Source organism: Streptopelia decaocto (assembly GCF_964273445.1).
Source record: "Streptopelia decaocto genome assembly, chromosome: 2".
Lineage (NCBI taxonomy): Eukaryota > Metazoa > Chordata > Aves > Columbiformes > Columbidae > Streptopelia > Streptopelia decaocto.
Window position 1 is genome coordinate 141,412,517 of NC_138655.1, and position 23,782 is coordinate 141,436,298.

General features: G+C 37.3%; 1 protein-coding gene across 1 annotated transcript in view; it reads right to left on the reverse strand.

The window, feature by feature from the left end:
* The window catches only part of ITGA8 (integrin subunit alpha 8), a 105,074-nt gene that overhangs the window by 43,502 nt on the left and 37,790 nt on the right, over window positions 1–23,782 (reverse strand). Inside the window, exons 14-21 of the mRNA XM_082046934.1 lie at window positions 20,320–20,365; window positions 18,189–18,296; window positions 14,310–14,365; window positions 13,649–13,803; window positions 12,393–12,530; window positions 11,859–11,926; window positions 10,410–10,557; window positions 3,972–4,064 (exon numbers count right to left, since the gene is read on the reverse strand). Of these exons, the coding sequence (XP_081903060.1) occupies window positions 3,972–4,064; window positions 10,410–10,557; window positions 11,859–11,926; window positions 12,393–12,530; window positions 13,649–13,803; window positions 14,310–14,365; window positions 18,189–18,296; window positions 20,320–20,365 (812 nt within the window). The remainder of the gene's footprint in view (window positions 1–3,971; window positions 4,065–10,409; window positions 10,558–11,858; window positions 11,927–12,392; window positions 12,531–13,648; window positions 13,804–14,309; window positions 14,366–18,188; window positions 18,297–20,319; window positions 20,366–23,782) is intronic.

Here is a 23,782-nt window from a genome sequence, read left to right on the forward strand (position 1 = left end):
TAGCTAAGCTCTCTTTTTAGACGTAAAATCTTTAAGATGAAAAGATAATGCTCATTAGATTAAACAGAAGCCGAATAGCTAAATTGGAATAGAGATATAGGCTACTTTTAAGGCCACTTTTTGAAGATTATTTTAACAACTGCATTGATATTTTATTCACCTTTAAAAATATAACATGATTTTTTTAAACTCTGAGACAAAAATTCCAAATATACAATTCAGCATTTATCTTACTGTTTTTTAATCAGTCTATATAAACTTGTTTCCACTTATAGCAGAAAAAAGATTTGATGAATCAAGCATAAATTTTTCCTCAGTGCAGACATGAACACTAGTTTTGATAATCTATTATACCCCTGAGGCTTAGGCCCTTATTTAATACTGAAACACACTCCTACTGTATGAGCCTAATAAGCTGCAGATGTTGCCTTTGTATGGTCGTATGACTTTGTTAATGTCAAGTAGTCCTTGACACTGCTACTAATAATGGGGCAAAGATGCTCACATGCTCTTGCTGAAAACGCGCTGAGGCCAAAGGAGTTAAATTTGTTTGAGCTTATAACTTAGCAATCACTCAGCCTCCTTATTTTAGCAGAACATTCATTTTATCAGAATAGTTCAGTTTTACTTAAAATATTCCAAGTGAAGTTAGTTTCATTAAAATTGCATTATTTTCCACATTAGTAACATCATGTATCTTTGAGATACATGACATTTCTGCTATTACTGATAAGCTTTAATTTGTTATTATGTTTGACGGGATCTACGAGTATGCTGGAAGACAGAGGGTTCGTTTTAGGTTTCTTTTGAAGTTTCTTACAGTGCACCTGAAAGATTAAGCTTCTGTGCTCTTGGAGAATCAGTTTAGAACATATCAAGAAATAGATAAGGTCCTTCAAGCCCCCCAGTCTTCTAATTTCTGTTCATTTCTATTAACTTCCAAATTGTTCTGCCAGAATTTATAATAAAACCTACATCTCACTTGCTAAGGCCATTGAACAGGCATTAGGAATTTTGTCAATATGATCCATTTCAGTGTCATAAATAAGTACTTGGAGCAATCTTTGCCAGTGAGATGGTACCACAGACACTTAGTTTGCATTCTGGGCCATAATGACAATGACATATTTTGAAGATGGGAAGTGTTAGACAGCTCTGTAGAACACTGCAGTAATATCCCATGGATTATATCACAAAATCCAAACATAACCCTCATACTCAGAAGATGTTCTTAAAGAGTTCAAGAATTCTAGGATTTCAGGGTGCTGAAAAGTCATAACAGTGACTCAAGAGTTAAGAGTTTTAGGAATGTTTGATTTTGACCTAACCCTCCCTTCCCTCTCCCTCACAACTTCCACAAAGAGTCCCTTTCGGACCGAATATTTTGAGAATAACTGATCTCCTGCCAAAGCAGAATTGTTTTGCAAAACTGGAAATGGATCAGAGCAGCCTTTCGTGATTTACACAATTTGTACAAAGGGCTGGTATTTCACTGTTGGAAGTACATTTGCCATCATAAATACATTTGGACTGAAATCTCAAGTCCTTTCACCTTTACTAAGCTTCCAGGAGAGCTGGTTTCAAAGAAGCTTCAAAGATGAAGTCTTGAAGCTTCCACTCGCTATAATCAACCACTTTTGCCATCTGGCTTTGTAATGCTCTATCTTCATATGCCTTAATTTTCAGGGGTTGGATTTTTCTGTTATAAGCCAGAGTGTCATTATACATGTTATGAACCCTGCTGTTTTATTCTGCTACTTCTAAGTCTCTCTCTATGAAGTATTTTGCTCAGGAATATTTGGTAACGGTGCATTTATCCCAGAGCTGATCCCTAGAGCCGATTCTGAGGAAAACCAGGATTAGTTACACTGTGATAACCCATAAGGAGGGAGGTGAGACTGGTACTACTTTAGTGGCTACCAAATAGCATTCCCGAAGTCTTCACAGTGCTGGCATTTCAAGTCAAGGATGATGTAGCAACAGGGCACTGGATTCACAGGGGGGAGTGTGAGGGGCTGTAGTCTATCTAATACCTTCACGCTCAGACCTTTCCATTGCTTCTGTTTATCACAGCAAGCAAATCACAAAGATTTGCTCCTAGCTTGATATACAATGTTAGTGTCTCTCACGTTTAGTCTTCCTTTTCTCTCCCTAACCCATGGGGGTTTATGCTCTCCTTCCCCCCCACTGCACCCCAGTCATCAACATTCTTGTCCACTTTTATCTGTATCTTGAGAATTTGCATCTGCCATGAGGCTAACCAGAAAACCACTAAGCAGACATCTAAATTTGTTGGTTTTTTGGTACAAGAAATTATCTGCCTTAACTTGAGATTTATCTAGTGCTTTGGCCCATCATTGCCTCCCATCACCCCATTATGAAAACTCCATTCTTCAGAAAGATTTTCAAGTACTCTTACTATTTAGGAGCTTCATTTAGGAGAATAAAACAAAAACTGTAAAACCTTTTAGCCCTCTTCTCTATACTCATCCACTCCAATAACCATCCAGTCTGCCTTTTTGTGCAATGTGTTTCCCAGAATATATTTCTAGTATCCCCTTCAGACTTCTAATTCACAGTAGTTCTACAAACAAGGATCCTCACCAGGCAGGTTCCTGCTCCCAGCGGATCCATTTCCTGGAGTTCATTTTTCAATGGTTTCCAGCTCCTTGTAATCTCAAAGAGTCTATCTGGAGCTGCTTGTGACCACGAAGGCAGTTGACTATGAGACACCTGGTCTCACACTGACTTTCTGAAGCTCTATGACTGATATGACACTAACCTAATCAGCCAAACAAGCTTGTTCTACTCCCAGTCTCCTATCACAGGACCCATTTGGTTCTTTTTTCAAGGGTCTGACTTCAGTGACAGAGGATCTGATGCTTCAACATCATAAGAAGCCAGGAAAATATCCCTCCATAGAGAGTCTGAAGAGTGAAATATTGATTTTTCCATAGGACAAGCCTTAAGTTAGTAGGGGTTTTGTAAATATGAAGGAGATTTCATTTGTTTCTTTGCAAAACCCCAGGCCCAATATGAAATGCAAACAGTGGCAGTTTTCAATTAAAAGCTGTTGCTTATTCCTCATATATGTTCATGCTGTTGACTGATTCACTATTGTTAGCACAGCTTTTTATCTAGGTGTAAATGCTTGGATTATTTGTTTCTAGTTAAATATTCATAGCACTTATGAATTTATAAGCAGTACTAGAATTCCTTTGCAAGGGTATCCATGACCGATTATTCCTGGGTTCAACAGTTCTGGGATTGCTTTGAACTACTTTGTCACGAAATAGGGACAAGTGATGACAATTGTGGAACGGGTAGAACTGTTTTAATCTTCAAACCTATGTTTAATCATTATCTGCTGTCCATTGTCACTCATTATTCAGTTCCTCTTTTGTCTAAAACCAATGCTACCCATGTTTCATTTAACGTGCAGTATGATTTATGAATAGCTGTCTTAGGAAAACGTTTAGAATGACATTAATAACTTGAAGGGAAACTTGACTCCAACCACATTTTCATGGATATGGATCATGATACAAACTTATAAGACAACCCTTACGCACATGTGATGAGAATGAGGCTAAAAACACTGTCATTTACTATACATATCTTAAGTAGAAAGAACATTAAAAGGGAGCAATAAACAGATCACATTATGGATTTAGATTCTCTTCTCATTATACTAGTGTAAATTCTGTGACTTAAACCGAGTCACTCTCATTTTCTCTAAAGTGAAATAAAACACAGGCTCTATCATAATTAATCTTTTAGAATAACAAATCATTAGTTTTTCAGAAGCACAGTTCTGCCTTTTATTACACCAACAATTTCCTGTCCAAGTAAATAATTTGGTTTAGGTGCTGCTTATTGGGACACATTCTGCTAATCGAATAGTTTTCCATTTTCTCCCCTTCAAAATTCAATTAGATAAAAATCAGGAAACACATCTGGTTTTCCCTTACGTTTGCGCCAGCCACCATGGGGTTCCCAAGATCACAAACCACCAATCTAGTTTCATTTTCCATCTTGTAATCACAGCTCAGTACACGCAGTGCCTGTAACAAAAGGACACCAACATGGAGGTCAGAGATCACAGTGAAATGTATCCAGTTGGGAAAGTGATGCCTTTTTGACTGTGACATTTCTTTTGATTTCAGACACCTGCTCAGTGCACTATCAAAACATGTAATTGGTTATTGTCAGACAATGGGGGAAAACTGATGCCAGGGAAAAACAAACGGGAAAGTTTCCCAGTACCTTAAGAGCGATGATGAGATCACTCTTTAGTTTTAACATACTGCTTTGTTGTGAATCATTCCTATAGCCGTAATGATTTGACAGAGAAAAACAAGAGTAGGAGGGGAAGAGGCCTCACACTAATTGCAATAGTTGTATTATCCATCATTAAAAGTCTCTGTACTGAAATTCTGGCATCGGTAGAACTTTATTATGGACTAAGTCTAAAACTTTATTTTCCAACCTATAGTAAAGTACTTAGAACATTAAATCCTTGTGTAAAAACATAAACAGCTACCTTTGTTTATAATTTAGCAATAAAGGAGATAGATTTTCACATTATCAGAAATTAAGGTGTTAGTTGTTTATGGCAATAGGTAAAATTTAACTGTTTTCCCAGCAATTATTCATTCAAAGTCCAGTACCTAATATTTCTCAGGCAGTTTTGTTTGGTAGCTTTGGAGATACACTCATATAATTTCCCTGTAAAGCTCTTAATGTAAAATGTATCCTATGTTTAGGGATTTTTTGTTTTAACCCTTTAGTCTTTATCACTAGTTGTTATCACCTGTAAATAAAACAGACTGTATAAAAGGAGGAACAGCTATCTAACAGCTAGTAGAAGTTAGGAGACACACAGTAAGACAATGCAACAAAATGCTTAGTTTTTTTCTCTGTTTTACTCTCTGCCATATTAAATAAATTAAAATACTTCCATATATGAGCAGAAGTAAGCCAGCTTTGTAAAAGCAGGATGCAGCTAGTTGTTGCTATAGGCTCTCCCAGTAACTTTCCTCTCCCTTGTGATTCTCACAGATGAAGCAATACATGCAAAGTCATGCTCTCTGTATAAAAAGATCTGGGCAGTCTCCAGACCACTGACTACCTGCTCATTCCTATCTGTAAAAGCCAGCATGGACATGCTGACCTTATCATTTCCTGAGATTAAAAGAAAAGATAGGGCATGTCCAAAAAGGAGCCCATGTGAAGCATGCCCTCAGTACACACCTCACCGTCTACTGACACTTTTACAATTTGCTAGGAGGAAGCAAAGTTTGTTACACAGCATGTCCGGCACACTAATAGCCTTCCAAAGCCATTCTAGGCTTGAGAGTGGGTGACTTTTACATTCTTTCCAGCTGGTTAATTAGAGGTGGGAAACACCACGTGGGAGAAGAGAGGGTGTTAACACAGGTGAAACCAGGCTTGTCTGGAAAACTGTTCATTTTAGCATGATGCATGGGTTTATAATTTTGATTTTGGTTGGGGGGTGGTGGTGGAACTGAGGTCTAAATGTTAGAAAATAAATATTCATCTGTATTTGATACTTTGAAGTTTCTTTATTAATGCTGTATCACACACACCACACAGAGTAAATCAGCCCTTCTCACACAATTTTTTGTCCCTCAAAGGGTTAGCAAATAGAGGAGTTTTGCAAGTAGGTTTTCTGCAATTTGGAGGATATGCTCTTAGACTGAAAATTATTCATGGCACAAAACTTGTATGGACAGAATCACAAAAGTAATTTGTGCCACCGAAAGATGTGACGAAGGGTCAGCTGTGGTAGAATTTCTTCAATACTGAGATTTATTGTCTTTGTTTTCTCACTGATCACCTTTTTTAGGTGCTTAAGTGCAAACCAGGAAAATTAAAACCAGGCAGGAATCAAGAAAAAGTAGAGACTTATATACCTAGAGTCAGTATCACTGAGTTCATAAGTAGCTCAGCCAGATGGAAGGTTTAGTCACAAAACCCTTCTACCTGCCACTGGTAGCAATTTGTATTTTTATAGCAACACATGGTCTTTTTGGCAGTCTGGAGCAGAAGTAAAACCCCAACAATTAACACATGTGCTCCCAGGGTGCATTTTAACTAGAAAATGATTGGATGCTTTAAGTAATCCAGGCGGCCTACGAACTTGAAACCCTTTCTGGTGGTCTTAGTGATGAATTAGTAATTGATGCCAGAATACTTAAGCACAACAGGCTGCAGAGTAAAACAACTCCTCTCTTTCCTTGATCAACACCTTCTGATCGTATTTTCTGAGGAAAAGTGGATGGATTAGCTACCAGGTGCCAGACTCCAGCTTCTCATCCAGCTGATGTATGAAGAACTAGTGTTTGTCCTTACAAGGTTCAAATCACATCTCATCTAGCAAGCCACTCTGTACCTATTCTAAGAACTTTCAGGTAAGACAAGAAGGTTTCAGGTCTTTTTCCTATCTTAAGAGAGTGTCATGCTTTAGTTCAGAAAGGCGTGGGGACAATGGGTCAGAGCTTATCCACTGCAATATAAATCTGGCTGTCATATGCAACAACTCTGCAGTTCCCAGCTTAAGCAGAAACAGTTATGCCAAAATATATGTTTCTGGTGTGGAACCAATACCTATTAGGAGTTTGAATTTGCCTGATTTACTTCTACTAATTATTCCATGTGAGTTTTGTTTTCTGCCATTGGTAATAAGGCAGGATTGAGCTGTTCAATACAGGGAACTCTTTCACTGGGCAAAGGATTAGTGCACAGTATTCAGGCAACAGCTTGGGATTCAAACACACAGTCATGCTATTATAGTGTAAGAACATACCACACAGCAAGTACATACTGTCTCTGGACCTACTGTTGCCCATGGAAACATGAGGTAATATAACCAGGTTATACGTTTTTTGTTGCAGCTAATTCCAGTAACTCCACATCTACTGCACATGGACAGTTATTACAAGCCAGCAGGTTTCCAGTAACCTGTAAAGCTGTGGCAATTTACTCATTTTCCTGGTCTCTGGAGCTTTTAAATGTTTCCACAATACAAAAAAAGGAGTAAGACATCTGATTTAATTGTAAGTCATTGTATTTCATCAATCAGCTTTTGACTGAAGGAAGTATCAGTAGGTGCAAGAATCAATGAAATTTCAAAATCATATCCTTGAGCTCAGACCACACACATTCACTTGACTCTCCACTTGCGTATGATCATGTACATCTCTGCAAGACGCTCTCTCTTGATTTGGCTGCACAGTTTATGTACAATATGCTACAGAATGAAGCCTGAGATAACGACAACTGAGGCAGGTCAGACATTGTATTCCACAAAGTTAAAAGGAAGAGGTAGAAGGCAAGTAAATTTTCAGTTAGTTGTTGACTTTAACACTTTCTGAGTGTAATTCAAATGATATAGAATAACTCATGAAATTGTTCCAAAAAATCAGGAAGCACTCAAAAGATAAATCTGATTGTATATCAGGCAGACTAAATCCAGAGTAGCTCCATAATAAAGTAGCCTGCTATCCCGTATGAGAGTAGCTACTTTGAAATGATGGCAGCATAACAGAATGATTTGATTCTAAAGATTTTGTTTTTCAGTTTCATCAGAAATGTATTGAGTTATTTTTTGGGGTCATTACATTTAATTTATTCTGCTCTCAGTCTACCTATTTTGCTGGCTCTGAGGTGAATATTATCTCTGCCTCAATACAAGGAATTCTGCAGTTTGGAGAAAAACAACTACACAGAGGTCTGCAAACAGTGATGCATTGAACAGTCAAAGAAATCCTCAGATGCAGAGCTGTAAGAGCATAATTGCAACAGACTCTACCACAAACCCACCTGTCTGCTGAAAACACTCTGTATCAAAGCCTCAAAGTACCCACAGACCAAGAGATCTTTTTTTTATACCTCAGTGTTTACTGCATACCAGTGTAATAATTTCTTCTGTGCTCTTGTCAAGTGGTTCAAATTGCCATATTTTTTAAAGCCCTACAGGTTGAATTAATTGAGTCTCTCTTTAATTTCTATTAATTTACACTATGACCCCTAAGAATTTTGTCATTCTGGTAACACATGGACCTCTGATATCAAAGATTCTGATGACTCTGAGGAAAAAAATGGAAAAAAACAGCTAATTCTTATTTTAGTGGTCTAATTACATAATTTGTACATGTAGACAGATTGAATTAAATAAGAAAACATAACAGGGAGGATATAAAAGAATGTCTGAGTTTTAAAATGTGTTTTTACATTCTAAATTTTCTTTTTAAAATACAAAGATTGAATATTCCTCTTTGTCATGTTCACAGAAGTTTTAGGTGACAAATGACAGTATAGAAAAGCAACTGAATACATACAAGAGCCAACCTCCATCAGCAGTTAAATACCAGCAAGTTTTAGCTTTGTCTTTTTTAAGAAAACTCCAATATCCATTTCTTTTCCAAATACACTTAGAAATGATATTTTTTTTTATTTAATGCAACTATAATATCACAAAGACCATAGTTTTAAAAAGATATATTTAAAGTTTAAAAACAATAGAAAGAATAAACTTGCTTTCAGCACTATATGTAATCCTCGTGGAAAATGTACTGGCAAAGCATAAGGGAAGATACTAAGAGTGACATAGATAGTAAGACTAATGTCTTGATCCTTCTCAGAAGGAACATGATGACATCTCTTTGAATGGAATAAGTATGAAAAATAAGAGAATATGAAATAAAGTATGTGTTGTAGTGAACTAAATACATGAAGGCAAAATGAAGGCCATTTTTCTACGAATCCAGAAGGATTCAGAATTTGACTTGTCAAAAATGTATTTCATCTTCTGCAAAAACTGAAGAAAATGAAAAAGTTGCATTATGTTTCCTGGGACTTTAAAAAGTTATTTTCAAAATAAAAAGAACATTAACACTCTTTGCCAACCCTTTCTACCTTCTCCTTATTCTTCCAATGCACCAGAATCTCCCACCTCTTTTTTCCCTTCCTTTCCCCATGAGTACCATGCCGGCACTATGAAATACAATTTTTCCTAAAATAACGAAAAGCCCTGAGTAACTTCCGTCCATCCAAATGATAGATATGTGCTAATGTGTGCTGTAGGGTTTGGAATAAGTGCCTCCCCTCACATCCTTGGTAATGGCCAAAAGAACAGCCAAAGATTTCTAAAGAGTAACACAGGAAAAATATAACCAGGTGTAGTATATTGAAGAGGAGTTAAGTTCTATAGATCACAGTCCAAAAAACGAGAGGCTATGCTACGAGAAAAAGAGAAAGAGACAACAGAAAGTGGCTGGTGTCTTTACTTATTTGTTTTGTGTTTAAAGATATGCTCCTGAGAAGTGAGGCTGCAGAAAATTTCCATATTCTCATCTTCAGTGACATCATTAATTCTTGTCATTTTTTTTTCAAACGGGGTGAAAAGTCCCTTAAAAAAGACACTGACAGAAGGAGAATAAGGAAATACCTTGTAAGTTACTTTCAGCTTCCTTAAAAACATTTGCCTTCAGAAAGGAAATTAAGTTGCTTTCTCCCACTCTCACCCTTGAGGCCCTTCTGAACATTCCAGGCACTGACAGGAAAACACAAGCTCATGTTGTAGCAGCTTGGGAGATTTATGTGCAGATGAGGCGATTCAGACTTGCTGTCCAACAGAGAATACATGAACACTCTGCTTGTTTGCAGGATAGTGTTTCGTCTTTGCTCTTAAAAAACAAACAGACCCAAAAAGGAAACACTCTTTGTTCAGTACAGCTCAGCAGGACTTCAGTCAATATTTGTCCTTCTGTGAACATCAACACATTTTACATTATTACTACTATTTTGGCCTACCCATAAGATAAAATAATTGACTATAAAGGAAATCAACTTTGTCACATTTAAACTGCAATTTATGTTCAACTATTCAGGATATCTTAATAATGGCAAAACACTGGAGTGCTGGGAGTACAAGACAGAGGTGTCCAGGTGTCTGGGGTCCCACAGGGCTCATTAACTCTGATGAGAGCTGAGACCACAGGATCCAAGGCTGAGAGCACTCAGGGGATTCCGCACTATCACTCCCTGCTATTGGTAGGGTTTACTGGTTCAAAATCTGAATGATGTGAATACCTCTAGCCCTGGGACGAATGTGACAGTATTTGTCTAGTATTACAACTAAGTTAACAGCAAGGAGCTGGACCTGAGCTGGCTCTGAACACAATGGTCCTGACCTTGCCATCTTCTGGTCACACATCTAATCTTTAGCCTGGATTGTGTGAGGAAGGATAGCTGAGAGTTGGTAGAATCTCCCTTCCTAAGAGACATCTCTCTACTTGCTGCTTTCAGCTCGTATAGTCTACATAGGCTAACCTCGCTCTCAGTTGTTCTGCTTTATTATTGCTAATATTTTGATTTTCATTTACCTTGTTGTTGCGTTCAACCCCAGTGTAATCTGCTTCAGGCGGAATCCTTATATGTAGCTCAGCTTCATAGGCTCCTTCCCCATCGTTCCTTGGATTTATTATGAGCATGACAAAGTTTTCTTCTCCAATTATTAGCTGATCTTTATCTCTACATAGAACATACTACTTGTCAGGAGCTAAAACACGCACAATTATGATTTTTGTATGAATAAAGAAGAAGAACGTTTTGTTCTCATAGCATCTGTTCTGGAAAATATTTTGTGAATACAGAATAAAAAATTTTCCGTAAAAAGTGACCCCATGGAAAACTATGCCAGCACCATGGACGATCAGAGTGGACTACTACAGAACTCAAAAGTTAGTTGTATAAAATTTCAGAGCCTGACTACTTTCTAACAAGAAAGAAGTATCTAGTGGAGAAATTACTTGCCACAGGGTTCCCATCAGCACTGTTTTCTGGAGGGCACAAAGGTGGTAGGATTCCAGTTTTCCCCTTGTGTCCATTGTAAAATGAACCACGACAGAAGATCTCCTGAGACCTGCAATGGCACTGTGTCCTTTCCTTTCCCACCTACGTCCTGATTTTGATGGCATAGACAACTGTCAGAAGTTCCACACTTGACCTGCTTGGTATATTTCTCCCTCCACAGAGGGAGACTGTTCCCATGTTTTGAAATTCTTTTATTCTGAGATTCATCTGTTCACTGTGTACTGAGTTCAGGAGAGCCGTGTCCCAAGCTCAAAGTAACTGGCACACCAAAATAAACAAATTTAAAATCTCCTTTGAATAAAAATTTGTAGTATCTCTTTACTGAGGGGTGACCTCATTGATGTTTATAAATATATAAAGGGTGAGTGTCACGAGGATGGAGCCAGGCTCTTCTTGGTGACAACCAACGGTAGGACAAGGGACAATGGGTATAAACTGGAACACAAGAGGTTTCGTTTAAATTTGAGAAGAAACTTCTTCTCAGTGAGGGTGACAGAACACTGGAACAGGCTGCCCAGGGAGGTTGTGGAGTCTCCTTCTCTGGAGACATTCAAAACGCGCCTGGACACCTTCCTGTGTAACCTCATCTAGGTGTTCCTGCTCCGGCAGGGGGATTGGACTAGATGATCTTTCGAGGTCCCTTCCAATCCGTGACATTCTGTGAATCTGTGGCATTCAGAGAACTAGAATCACTCCTAACAAACACTTGCAAACCTTATTTTCTATGCTAACCATTAAACATCGGAATGTGTTTGACAAAGATACTTTTTTAAGTGTATATTTCTCCACTTCTTGGCTTTCTAGATGAAATGGATGCGCAAATTAAAATCTGGAAATCAGGTAGGAATGAGTAGCTATACCAAACAACAGAACTGTGTTCTATATATTTTATTCTGTTAAAGCAGTTAGAAGTGTCTGGACTTTGTTATATACAGCATCATTTATTTTATTTAACTTACGGCATAGCAGAAAGCTGCAAGTCAGGAATGCACAAGTTGTCCTCCCCACAGTCAACCAGAATGTAAGCCTGTATTGTTGTAAAAAAAAATACAGTTAGTACATGCTTCAAAGTCCAAATCACTTCATTAAATATTACTAACTTAAATATCTTAAATATCACTAGCCCTGCCCTGGTGAATTAATCTCTTTCTTCTTTCCACAAGTTCCTTTCCACCTGAGTACTGTTGGAGACTATTTAGACTGTCAACTATATCCTTAGCAGAACAATATCTTTCAGGCTCTTTCCCACATTAACTTGGTTTCCATATTCTAGAATGCGATATTTTCACAGTTCTGTATGAACACAACAAAGTTTTGGAAATGCTTTAAAGGCCTGCCTTGTTCTATACTTATATTCAATTTACATTTTGAATTAATTAAATCCTTGTTTTGTAATTTCTGGACATGATATTTTCTTTTAAGGAAGATGACGCACATAGAATTTGTAAATGCTTTCACATTTATATATTGAAAATGATATGCAAAATTCGTACCTGTTCTGTTAACGAGCTTTTCTGGTAATAGTTCAATATTGGCTTCACAGTCAAGCTGTCTTCAAAACTGGATTCATCCAAACTATAATTCAAGTTTATATTGATGGGAGATAATTTATCTCTATATTCTGTTTCATCCTGTGAGTGACAATCACATAATAAAAACGAATGGTTTAATATAATTAGTTCAGATTAGTATGGTATGGTGACGGATTCATACTTTAGGCTTTATTGAAGGTAAAGATATGGTCTTTGACAGCTGCTGGTCAAATTCTGGCCATATGTAACGTCATTAGGAAAGTAAAGTGACTCACCATTAACTGGAATGCCCAGAACACATTGCCTCCACAGCCCCACATCTGGAAGAAGCTGGTTGAGCTCAGTAGACTCAGATTTTTTTCTAAGCATTAGCCAAAAATGAAGCTGTTTAAGAGAGACACACAGAACCAACTCCTATCAGCTACTGCCCTCCTTCCTTTTGGAATGGAAGGAGGACATGTGTGGATTTGTGGAGGTAATATTGTTGGCTTGTTCCATAACCAAGAATTTACACGGATTAGCAACGGTAAAACCCCACCACCTTAATTCCCTACAGACTCCCTTCCATACTGCTTGAGACTCCTCCATTTCACCTCCCACTGTATTTCCAGGACCAGGCTTGGAATCTGCTTCAATTGCATGAGGTAATTCCAGCTGCTCCAATGACCCTTTCTTCTTCATAACTTCAGTTCCACAGTTCAAAAACCATTTTAAAATAACCTAAAGATATTTTTAAAATATATATATATTTTTAGGCCAATATTGCTGGTGACACTCCTTTAAAATACCTTTTGAAACTGAATTGGCATGACATTTAACATGCTTAGTTGATTATCCCACTGTGAATACTACAGGGTGAGCAATCTTGCCTTTTTGTATCAGGAGATGCAGTATTTAATCAGAGTTTCCAGAAAAGTGCCACATGAGTGTATTTGTACAGAAAGGAACTGTATGCTCTTCTTCAAAGGAAGTCTTTCTTTTATGTTTTCTTTGACAAAAGATGAGCCAAAGATTTACATGGGAAATTTTGCCTGGGTACAAGAATGTTCTGGACACCCCCGTGAAGCATTTCTCATCTCACATTTCTGTAATTTTGGGATCTAAGAACAATGGAAATTGTTCTTCCTTTTGCAGTGGCTCCTTTTTTTACTATTATCTTTAAATCCCTGATATTATTCAAATGATGGCGACGGTCCAGAATATTTTAAACAACTTACTCTGAGATAAACAAGAAAGTCCTGGCAATGGAGCTGTTTCTGTCTTTCCATCACAATGGAGAAGTAATGATGTGACTGGTGATAATCAAATAAGAGGGTCCTCTTGACAGCTCCTTTCTGTTTCAATGAATCTAATTGCAATTCAACTTTCAGCACTAAAGGATACAAGTAAATAAATGATTTATTTATTTGATGTGGAAAGAAAAAATAGTAAACAATTAATTATATATTAAAAATACTCTAACAAAGTCTTCCAGGTAAAACTAATTAATGCTTTAAGCGCCTCCCCCCTCCCCCGCTGTTTAGCAGCACACTAGTTTTTTGATCCAAAGTATGGAATACATGTAATTTAAGCTTTCTAACTTCATTTACAGATCATACATGTATGGGACACCCATCTCTTTCCATTTGTTGTTGTTGTTTCAAACCAGAACATTTTTCAATGGGGTATGTTCTTGGTTTTATTTGGGAAACGGCTTAAACTGAATAAAAAATCCTCAAAATGAATAATACAAGCTCTATGTTATATCTATGTCTTTTTAACTGTATTTTCTTGCCTTAGGAGGATCTCGCTCCTATTAACTTTCAAGGTGCAAGAAAAAAAATACATCTGAAATGGAGTGGGACATAGTAAATTATAAGAATATAAAACATTTCTTACCTATCTCATATGAAATACTTTGGCCTTCAAAGTCTGCGCAGACTCTTACAGTAAAGCTAAATATAAAAAAGAAGTAGTAATTATTAGCAGAAAGAGATCTGACCTGGGAATCAGCAGTTCCCAAGTCATCCCTTCCAAGTTTTCCTTTCCTTTTCTTAAAAAGATGTTCACTGAGATCTGTATTTATTTACCTAAGATATTACCTGAGTTAGCAAGTCTCCTATGATCCAATAATAATCAAAGAAGACAGGGTCTGAATATCTTCTTGGGACAGATACGGAGAAAAGTATCTGTTCCCGCTAATTCTTGAGATAACCTACAGAGATCACACTTGTAATAGTATCAGCAAAGTTGCCTTCCTTATGTTGAGCTTCAGCAAACCCCCTTCGTGTGAGGCTGTCTGCAGAAGTCCTTTCTTATGCCATTAAACTCCACTTAACTGTAGCCTTCAAATGACATTATGAATGTTGATTCAAGTTCCACGCAGAAATTGTAAATTTAGTCATATTCCTACTTCTTTACAATTATGAGTTAACACATAAAGAACTGGTTGTTTCCTAATACACAGGGACAAGAACAACAAAAATGAGAAAATCTTGTGTAATTGCATCAATGCAATTTAGACATCAGGCCTCACAGGCCAGTCTTGCATGTCATAGCATAATTTTCAAATGTAAACTCATGAACTGCCACAAAAAAGTAAGTCAATATACTTCTTTATGATGCTCTAATGCTTGTCAAAACTATGCAGGTAGGAAGGGCTGACATATTATTATTTTTGGATTTTATATTTTTGTCAGGACTTTGGTATTCAGCTTTTTCTGAAGTGTATGTAGAAATGCTTCCTTTACTGAATCTAGCTGACTCAAGATGATAAGTATTTTATTACTGTTTTAATAATAACATATTTAGAGATAGAAGAATGAACTTTTTTTTTTTTCCAAATCCTTTTTTGATAGTAGGAACTTAAGGATCAGAAATGTGTTGTGCAAGTTGACTTTTTATCATGATTGGACACTTGTGTGCTACTTGATTTTTGGTAAGTCATGTAACTTCTCTGACGTGTCGCTCCTCTGCCAAATGGAAGCAACAATATTTGCACACTACCTTAAGTTAGGGAAAGGTGGAGCAAATAAAATTTGCAGATATAATACAAGCACTAAGTAGTAGCAAAGTAGCTAGTGGATAATCAGATCTCGGATGGTAATAAAAATACCCATGCAGAGATAAATTTAGATCTCTTGATAGCTGGAACCCAGTCTTGGACTTAATAAATCATATGATGTGGAAACAGTTTCTGACAAATGTAAATGTTTTATTTATTTACCTCTTTTTACAGAAATTAAACTGTATCATTCACACCTTAAAAAAAGTGTTCTATCATTTTCTTTCATAGCTTTAAAGTTTCAGAATTAGTTCCAAATGTTTAAGTTTTCAGAACTCAGAAATAGCCACATTTTAAACATAGCAGAGAAAGAATTATGTATTTCTAGACAATACTTAGGACTATGCATAAAAATGACGTTTTGTACATGATTCCTCTGTGCTTCAGTGTTCCAATTTTCCTAATGCTCAAAAATGTTCAATAATCCACATTATTCATATACACACACTTCCTGAAACTTTTCTGGTAGGAGGTTTCCTTTCATTCTAACTTTGCAGTGTCAGCCAGTAGACACTTTATACAAGTTCCACAGCTGGCTAAGAGATACAGAAATCTGTCCCATGGGACTGAGGAATTCTTTGCCTGTTGGAGTTTCCCTACTAATTGTTTTCATATGTACAATACAAGCTTATATCAACCAAGCAGAAAAATTACTGCATGGAAAATAGCAGCTTCTCTTCTGTCATTTTGTAATAGAAACTAAACCTTTAGGGAAGACAATTTTAGAATAAAGAAACAGAAATTAAATTATGCTAATATTAAAACTCTTGTAGATATGAACCAAACATCTTCTGGCTTATTGTAAAGCAAAAATGAAAAGTAATGAAAAAACTACATGTTAAAGGAGCATACTTTGTTTTTTTCTCCCCTTTTTAAACAATATCTCACAGCAGGAATACTTTTTTAACAGAGATGTTTTTGTTTCTTTTTCTTGTGCAAAACCCATTTTTTTTCTTTCAGTACACCAATGGTAAACATTATGGTTTTGAAAATTTTTCCATTGTGGCACAAAGCATTCTTAAAAGTGTTAAAAACTGAAGTTCTGAAAAAAACATAATTTGGAACAATGAACATGCTTCAGCCCATGTTGATATTGTAAACTTTTTATTATATCAACTATTAAAACAAAAGGTGCTTGGATTAAAAAAATCAGGACAGATGCTCCAAAAAGGCCAAAGCTTCATACAGTTCTGGGACTGCATAGTCTTACTGAGTGCATTCCACATTGCTCTGTAGGTAGGTGATTTTCCACACAGGGCATATAAATGAGGAACATTATGATAAATATGAGAACTTCTATAAAGTGTAAAAGAACAGAGCAATAGTGAAAACCTCTTAACAGCCTCATCCTAGATTTTCACAACTGGTAGATTTAGGAACTTCCTGGGTCACGAATTGCATCAAATGCACTGAAAGCCCATATATTTTGTGGTTGAAGTGCATCAGAGCTGAGTTCCTTCCTGACTCTTAAATGAACTGCTTCTGGTCATGATTATGTTTTATGCTTCATATTTATCACTTTGTTCTAAAACCTCTTTTGCTGACTCTTACATTTGAGATGATTTTTAAAACTCATCTCCTATGAAGAATGTCTCCAATGTGGGGAATCCCTCTGACCACCTCTGGTTTAGAAGCAGTGAAAAATTTCTGCAGTGACCTTATCTTCTGGAGTCCTCCTTTACACCTTGATATTCATTTCATCCAGCCCAAGTCCTGGTAGGCTTTCTGCTTCTAATATGCTTCAACAAAATGATATGACTAGTTTTTGTCTTAGAAAACTGTTCCTCACAGTCTCTCTGGCAGGACTTACTGGTCTTTTATATTCAACTTGCATGTGTTTATGTTCTGTTTTGCTTTTAGTTCCCTCATTTGCTATGATTTCCACTTTTAAACAGTATCTTATGTATTTGCAATAGCCTCTTTTATCATCTGTCCCTGGGGTCCTTTCTAAGTAACAATTTTTTTTTCTCTAGTGCAGTAAATGTGCCTTTCTGTGGTATTTTGTGCTATTAGATAGTCTCCAACTGTCCTGCAAGCATTTCATATTTGTAAATGATCTTAAATAGTTTTAATTAGCTTCTAGTTTTTGAATGTATTTTTTATTTTCAAAGTTAAATGCTACTGTGGTGGAGGGTTTCTTTTTTAAAGATATATGTAACATTGTCCTGTACCACGCATTAAAACAAAGCTTTCCTCTGACCAATGGCAGCCAGAAACAACATCCTGTGCTCTGCTCTCAGGATGGCCAGCCAGAGATCTTCTCTCTTTCATGACAGACTGATCTTTCTCTTTCTCTAACAAAAATGGTGGGCCCACCAGCTCTTTGCATCACTTTCAGTGTTACAACAAAGATGTACATCTTGACAGATCGTTGTTTCTATGTTTGATCTGTTCTAGCTGTTTCCTGTTTCATTCATTGAAACGCTGCATATGAATTTGCAGCTCGATCCTGAGAGACATGGAACACCCCTCCATGCAGAAGGAGACTCAGTGTATCGAAGGACTCAACTTTTAGCCACTTCATTTTTAGAATCTGTGAAGCACTGGAAGACTTCAAAAATAACTCTGTCCTATATAGGTTTTTCTGCTGTGCTCATAACATGTTTCAACTTTTTCTTTTAGCACATTGAACAAAAAAGTGCAAGAAAAGTTTAGGAATAGGAAATTATTTGAGAAAGAGGATGAGGATGTGTTTTGTTTAATCATGAACTTACCAGGCCACCAAAAGCTGAGAGCCAGGGAGCTGACAAGTTTTATTGTCTGGATTCACAATCATGGGGTTCAGAATGAGCTGAGCATTCACTGTCACAACAGGTCTGGCTCTGGGGAACAGAAACAAGGTTCATTGCATACAGAAGGAGCACGTTAGTACCTAAGTCACAGCAGAGAAAACACTTTACTGAGGTGGCCACAAAGATGCTGGAAATGTAGTGTTACTTGGGAGAAAATGCTTTTACAATGCTGGTCCTACCCAAAAGAACTTTTCTCTTTTTTTTTTTGGTCAGGAACTGTGATACCTCCTACTATGACATTTTGAAAGTTCTTCACAGAAAAAAACACAGGTTAACAGCATCACTGAAACAGTATCCTACAAGTTAACAGTAGGTGTGTCCTGGGACAGAGGCCTATCAGGTGCACTTCATCACACTGGGTTTTCACAAAGGGACAGTCTGCTTTTGGGGATTTACAGCAGCCCTTTGGCCATTATTTTATACTGACAGATTTGTTTTATACTGTCTCCATTAACAGTGACATCTTAGACTTGCTATCTCTGTTTAAGACTCTTAAAAAATAACACAATTTGGTTAAAGTAGAAGCTGATCTAGAACATCTTGAGCCAATAGCACAGTCAGCTCTGTCTGACATGTCTTGAGAAAATTGACTTTGGAAACCAGGAATAATCATCACAAAATTCTGTAGAGTATGTGAATATATAGTTGTGGTGATGGGAACCATCCCTCTGAATAACAATCTGTTATTAAGTAATAAGAAAATCAGTAGTCAAGAGCAACTTAGAAAACAAATGAAAACAAGAAAGGGTCTATATTTTTTTTAAGACAGCAGCATTATTTTACAGTAACTTACATAATTCTGGCAAAACCAGCTTCTTACAAAAATACTCTAATCGTATTTTAATTCACAGCTGAGCTTTTATGAATACTGCTCTATATTACTTCAGCAAGCCATTAAAAAATACGATTACTTTCATTTTTGTCCAATAGGGAAAACCTTTTTTCTAGCAAATTTCAGTGAATAAAATTCTGTTTCTCCAATATGACATGTTGCTTATTTGATACACTCTGGCCAGGAAATGGAAAGACTGAGGGCCTCCTGCTATTCACTTTCTTAAATTAAATAGAACACATTTTTATTGCTATCTAAAGTACACACTAGATCTAATTCTCCTGTGCAGTCCTTCATGTCACTGCAAAGTGATGCATTGCAAAGGATTTGCATGATTCTTCAATAAGGCAGTAGGAAAACTAGGTCTAACCACTGCACCTACAGTGGTCACTAAAATGAGCTAACTATCCCGTTTTACAAAATTCTTATGCTTTGACAAACATTCAGAAGGGAAGCAGAACATACCTTCTCTCAGGTACTGTTGGGAATACAGACAAGAAGACAGGAATCAAGAAATATGACCACATTGTTGCAGCAATGGATGGTAAATCTTTAGATGCAAAGAACTGTCAGCATGGCTGGACTAAGAAGGCAGCAGCAGATTTTTGTTTATGTATTTGGTAGTTTTAATTTATACCCCTAATCAAACAGTCCATTTACTGAAAATCCGTAGTCAGCAGTAACTCTGAGATTTGCAAAATGGGATCTCATACATTTTTTGTAAACTGAAGCTAAAAGCAGCCGTCTTTATTTTCAATAAATAGTTCATGTCTTAATGTATATGACCTCTGAAGAGTCACTGTAAAATTTCCAACTAGTACCGTTCCCTCAGTAAAGAAATCAACTTTCAATGTTTTGCTTTTTAAATTTCTCCCTGATGAGCTGCACGAACTTTTTGACTGTATAGGAATGTGTGTGACATGGCTTTAAAGGTAGAAAACATACAATTTTCTCTTCTTGTCTCATTTAAACTTAACTGAGAAGCCAAACATTCCAAAAGAGATTTCTTGAGCTTAGACTAAGCATGGAAATTTTCATTGAAAATTACAAGTTTTGAGCATAGGAAAAAAGGATTTGTTTCTCACAAGATGCTGATTTTATCATCTGTAATGAGCATCTTTTACACATTGCACCAGGGAAGCACAGAAATGTGCGGTTTATTTATTTGCAGATCACCCTCCAAAGCTGTAAAATGAAAAATCCATTGTATTTACCACTTACCTATAAACAACTGCTTTTCCAGCTCCAAATGCACCTACAATTAAATCTGGAAAAACAAAACAGCTTCAGAAGAACTATATAAAAGCCTCTCATACATTTTTTTTCCAGCCTAAATTACATTATTTATATTAAGAATGCAGTAACATAAAACAAATGTCATAATTTCTACATAATTTTTTCATGAGTGTACCTGAAAGAAAACATTTCACATTATGAGAGGTGGGCTTATGAATTTCTTTGTTGTATCCACGAAGTACCAGTCTATTTAACACAAGCTCACCCGTACCACAATCTCACTTCTCTCCAACTTGCATTAAAGGGGAAAAAACACTATACATTTTATTTCAAACCATTACTTGCCCATTACACACAGAGAAGCAAACCACTTTGTCATCACTCTCATACAGGTCATGTTGAAAATTTATGGTGTTCCGTCCTGACAATCCTCCCCATCCTACTTTGTGTTTTGAGTAGTTTTAAGTATTTTGTTCGCTAACTTCAGCATTTCATCTCTGTGTACATAAATTCAATGCACAGGTGAGAGGGTGGCTGACTTCACAGTTTCTCATGTTTTCAGTGCTGCAGCAGCATATGCTAAGGCATTCAATAGTTATTTGTCTAAAGCCATCTTCTTCCCCACCAGTCACCATCTGGAACAGATGGAGTCAACTACACAAACACCACGCTGGACCTTGGGCACATCTTTGTTACTGGACACTGGCCTGGTTTAGGAACCTACAGGCCCAAATGGTTTTTTGCCTGGAGTCACCACACAGGGCTCTCTGGAAAGATGCAGACTGGCTGGTGGATCACTCAGGCCTGCTAGAGAAAAGCTGGAGCCAAGTAGTGAGGAAAAAAGATCAATGCAGGAAAGTTCAAGAAAAGGAAATAGCTTTGTTTCATTTTCAAAGCCTGAAGTGTCCATCTGTCCCTTTCACTCCACTGTTGTCATCACTCGATTTGATTTACACATGTTCAATTCAGTGGACCGAGACTTACAACAGGCCTTTTGGTGGTACAGACTGGCAACCTAAATGGATCTAAATGAGTTAATTAAACCAGCACTCAGGGTTGTAAACAAACCATGACTTGCTGCTTCCATAGTCTGAGCACTGGTTTGCTTGTGAAGCCCTGAAGTCATTGAGCATGATGCAAATACAAAGTTTTGATGCTGATTAGCTGGGTGGGTCTGGGCCAGGTCTGGCAGTGAGTTTTCCAGTGCCCTCTCTGCCTTTCAGATGGTCAGGATTTCACAAGTTTAAACAAGTACTCCACAAGGGCAACAGCCTGTCCTACAATGAATTCCATTAAATGATGTCCTAATAGGAGCAGGCATGGACAGTTTATGGGTCTGATTCTCTTTTTGTACAACATTTACATTTTTCTATTTCCATTGGCCTTAGAGAAGTATGCTGCAGGGTCAGGAACACTTTAAATAGCAGAAGAAAATGAGTGTTATTTCTCTCTCCTTTTAGGGACATTTATGAGTCCTTTTCATTAGCAGCTTTTATAGACAAATTACACACAGTACCAAACCCAAAAGATATTTTTGCTTAAATAAACAACTGATTGAGACATAGCCATTACCATAAAGGCTCCACAGAGCACGTGGTGGAATTTTCCCTGACAGCTCCCTGATAGCAGCACCCACAGTAACAGATTCAATATTCTGTTGTGCTTTTTTTGGTAGTTTTGCTTGGTTTGGTTTGTGTGTATGTGTTTGACTTTTTGTTTGTTTCTTTGTTTTGTTTTGGGTTTTTTTTTTGGTGTTGTTTTAAAGGAAAAGGAAACTTGTTATGAACAGAAGATGAAAGACAAGAAGGAAGGTGTTTCTGCTCTGTTGTTCCCAGATGGACGCTCGTTATGAATCCTGCAACAGACTTAACTCAGGACATGTCCTGTTTCATACTAGACTTGATAACTCAAAAGGTTTCAGTACAGGACTATGTTATGGCAGAGACAAACCAGGTAGATATCCAGCACTCATCCAGATCCTGGTCTTGTCATGATCTCATAATCTGATCTTCCGTTAAAAAGTAAAGCCCTCCGACTCTTCATGAGCACAAGGGAAAGCTTGAACACACAACTTGAGTATGCTTAACAAAATGTAGACTGTTTGAATCTGAAGGTAAAAATCTGTCAGACAGAACCTCACTAGTACGAGTGAACTTTTTTGGGTATCTCCAACTGTGCAGACTTAGGTCCCCGCTATCTTGGCATCCTCAGTTTAATATTAAAGGGGACTTTGTACATCTGCTTAATGGCTAAATTCTGGTTTCTATGGGACAGAGGGTCTAGAGGAGCAATGATAGGTCCCAGCCACCAGAATTATGGATTGGTTTTCCATAAGCAGTCTTTCTGCATTGCCACCTCAGCCAGGTTTGGAAACGCAGCGAAAGAGATGAGGACAGTCAGTCACGGCACCATCACAAAGGCCCTATTTCAGCATAATCTATGGGCAGCCAGGACTGTGCTCATCCTGCTCTCCTTTGAAAGCTTTTACTTTTCCCCTCACATGTCCACATGACCAAGTCATTATATATTCAAGCAGAGTATTCACTGGAAGATCCATTAGGGACTTCACTTTGCTTCTACTTGTTTTGTCACAGAGCAGTAGTTTTATTTCTTCTTTCTTTCATTGCCTTGTGGGGTGCAAGCCCTACACCCATCATTGGAAAAAAAAAAATCTGATATTGATATGAATCCATGAGATTTGAATACATATCAAATCAGAGCACTTTTATAACCAGAAGTTTTGAATTTGCTGTGCAGAAGAAAAGTTACGAATAATTTCTGTGAAAAAAATGCGTGAGATGTCTAAATTATCTGAAGTCTGGCAACTTTCCCCTCCCAAAAATAGAGAGAAGTTGTCTTTATTCATTGCTTGTTAATGTTACACATGCAATGTCATTGATGCAAAGGTCACTAGCTGAAAAATAAGGGTTTAACAAGCAATTTGGAATTACATAGCAAAAAAGGCCAGCTTAACTACTTATAACCCTCCAAAACAGAGCCTGAAGGAAAGTGTATGAAAACCTTTGCTCCCTAGCATTTGTGAGGGCTTTTTTTCAAGCCCAGATGAAAGTGTGTATAAATAGAGAATGAAAGAGAGAGAAGTATCAGAATCACAAAATCTCCCTCCTTTTCTCATAATTCATGTTTTCAGGTGGATGAATGACCTCATAGATTGAAGTAAATGACGACTTTGCCTGTGTCATCTCATTGAGAAGATCCTTTATCAGCTGTTACCCTTCAGAGAAGCAGATATCTGTAAGGAGGGGCTGGTGGCAGCAGCCATGTGTTTCTGCCTCATTACTGTTGTAGAATAAATGATCTGTGGGGTCACAACCACTCTGCAAAAGCTAAGAAAAGAAACATGGAGTGATTTTGAAGGAATTTTCAACTTGCATTTCAACACAGCTTGAAGGTCATGTGCACTAAAGTCCTAGTTGGTGGAGTTTAC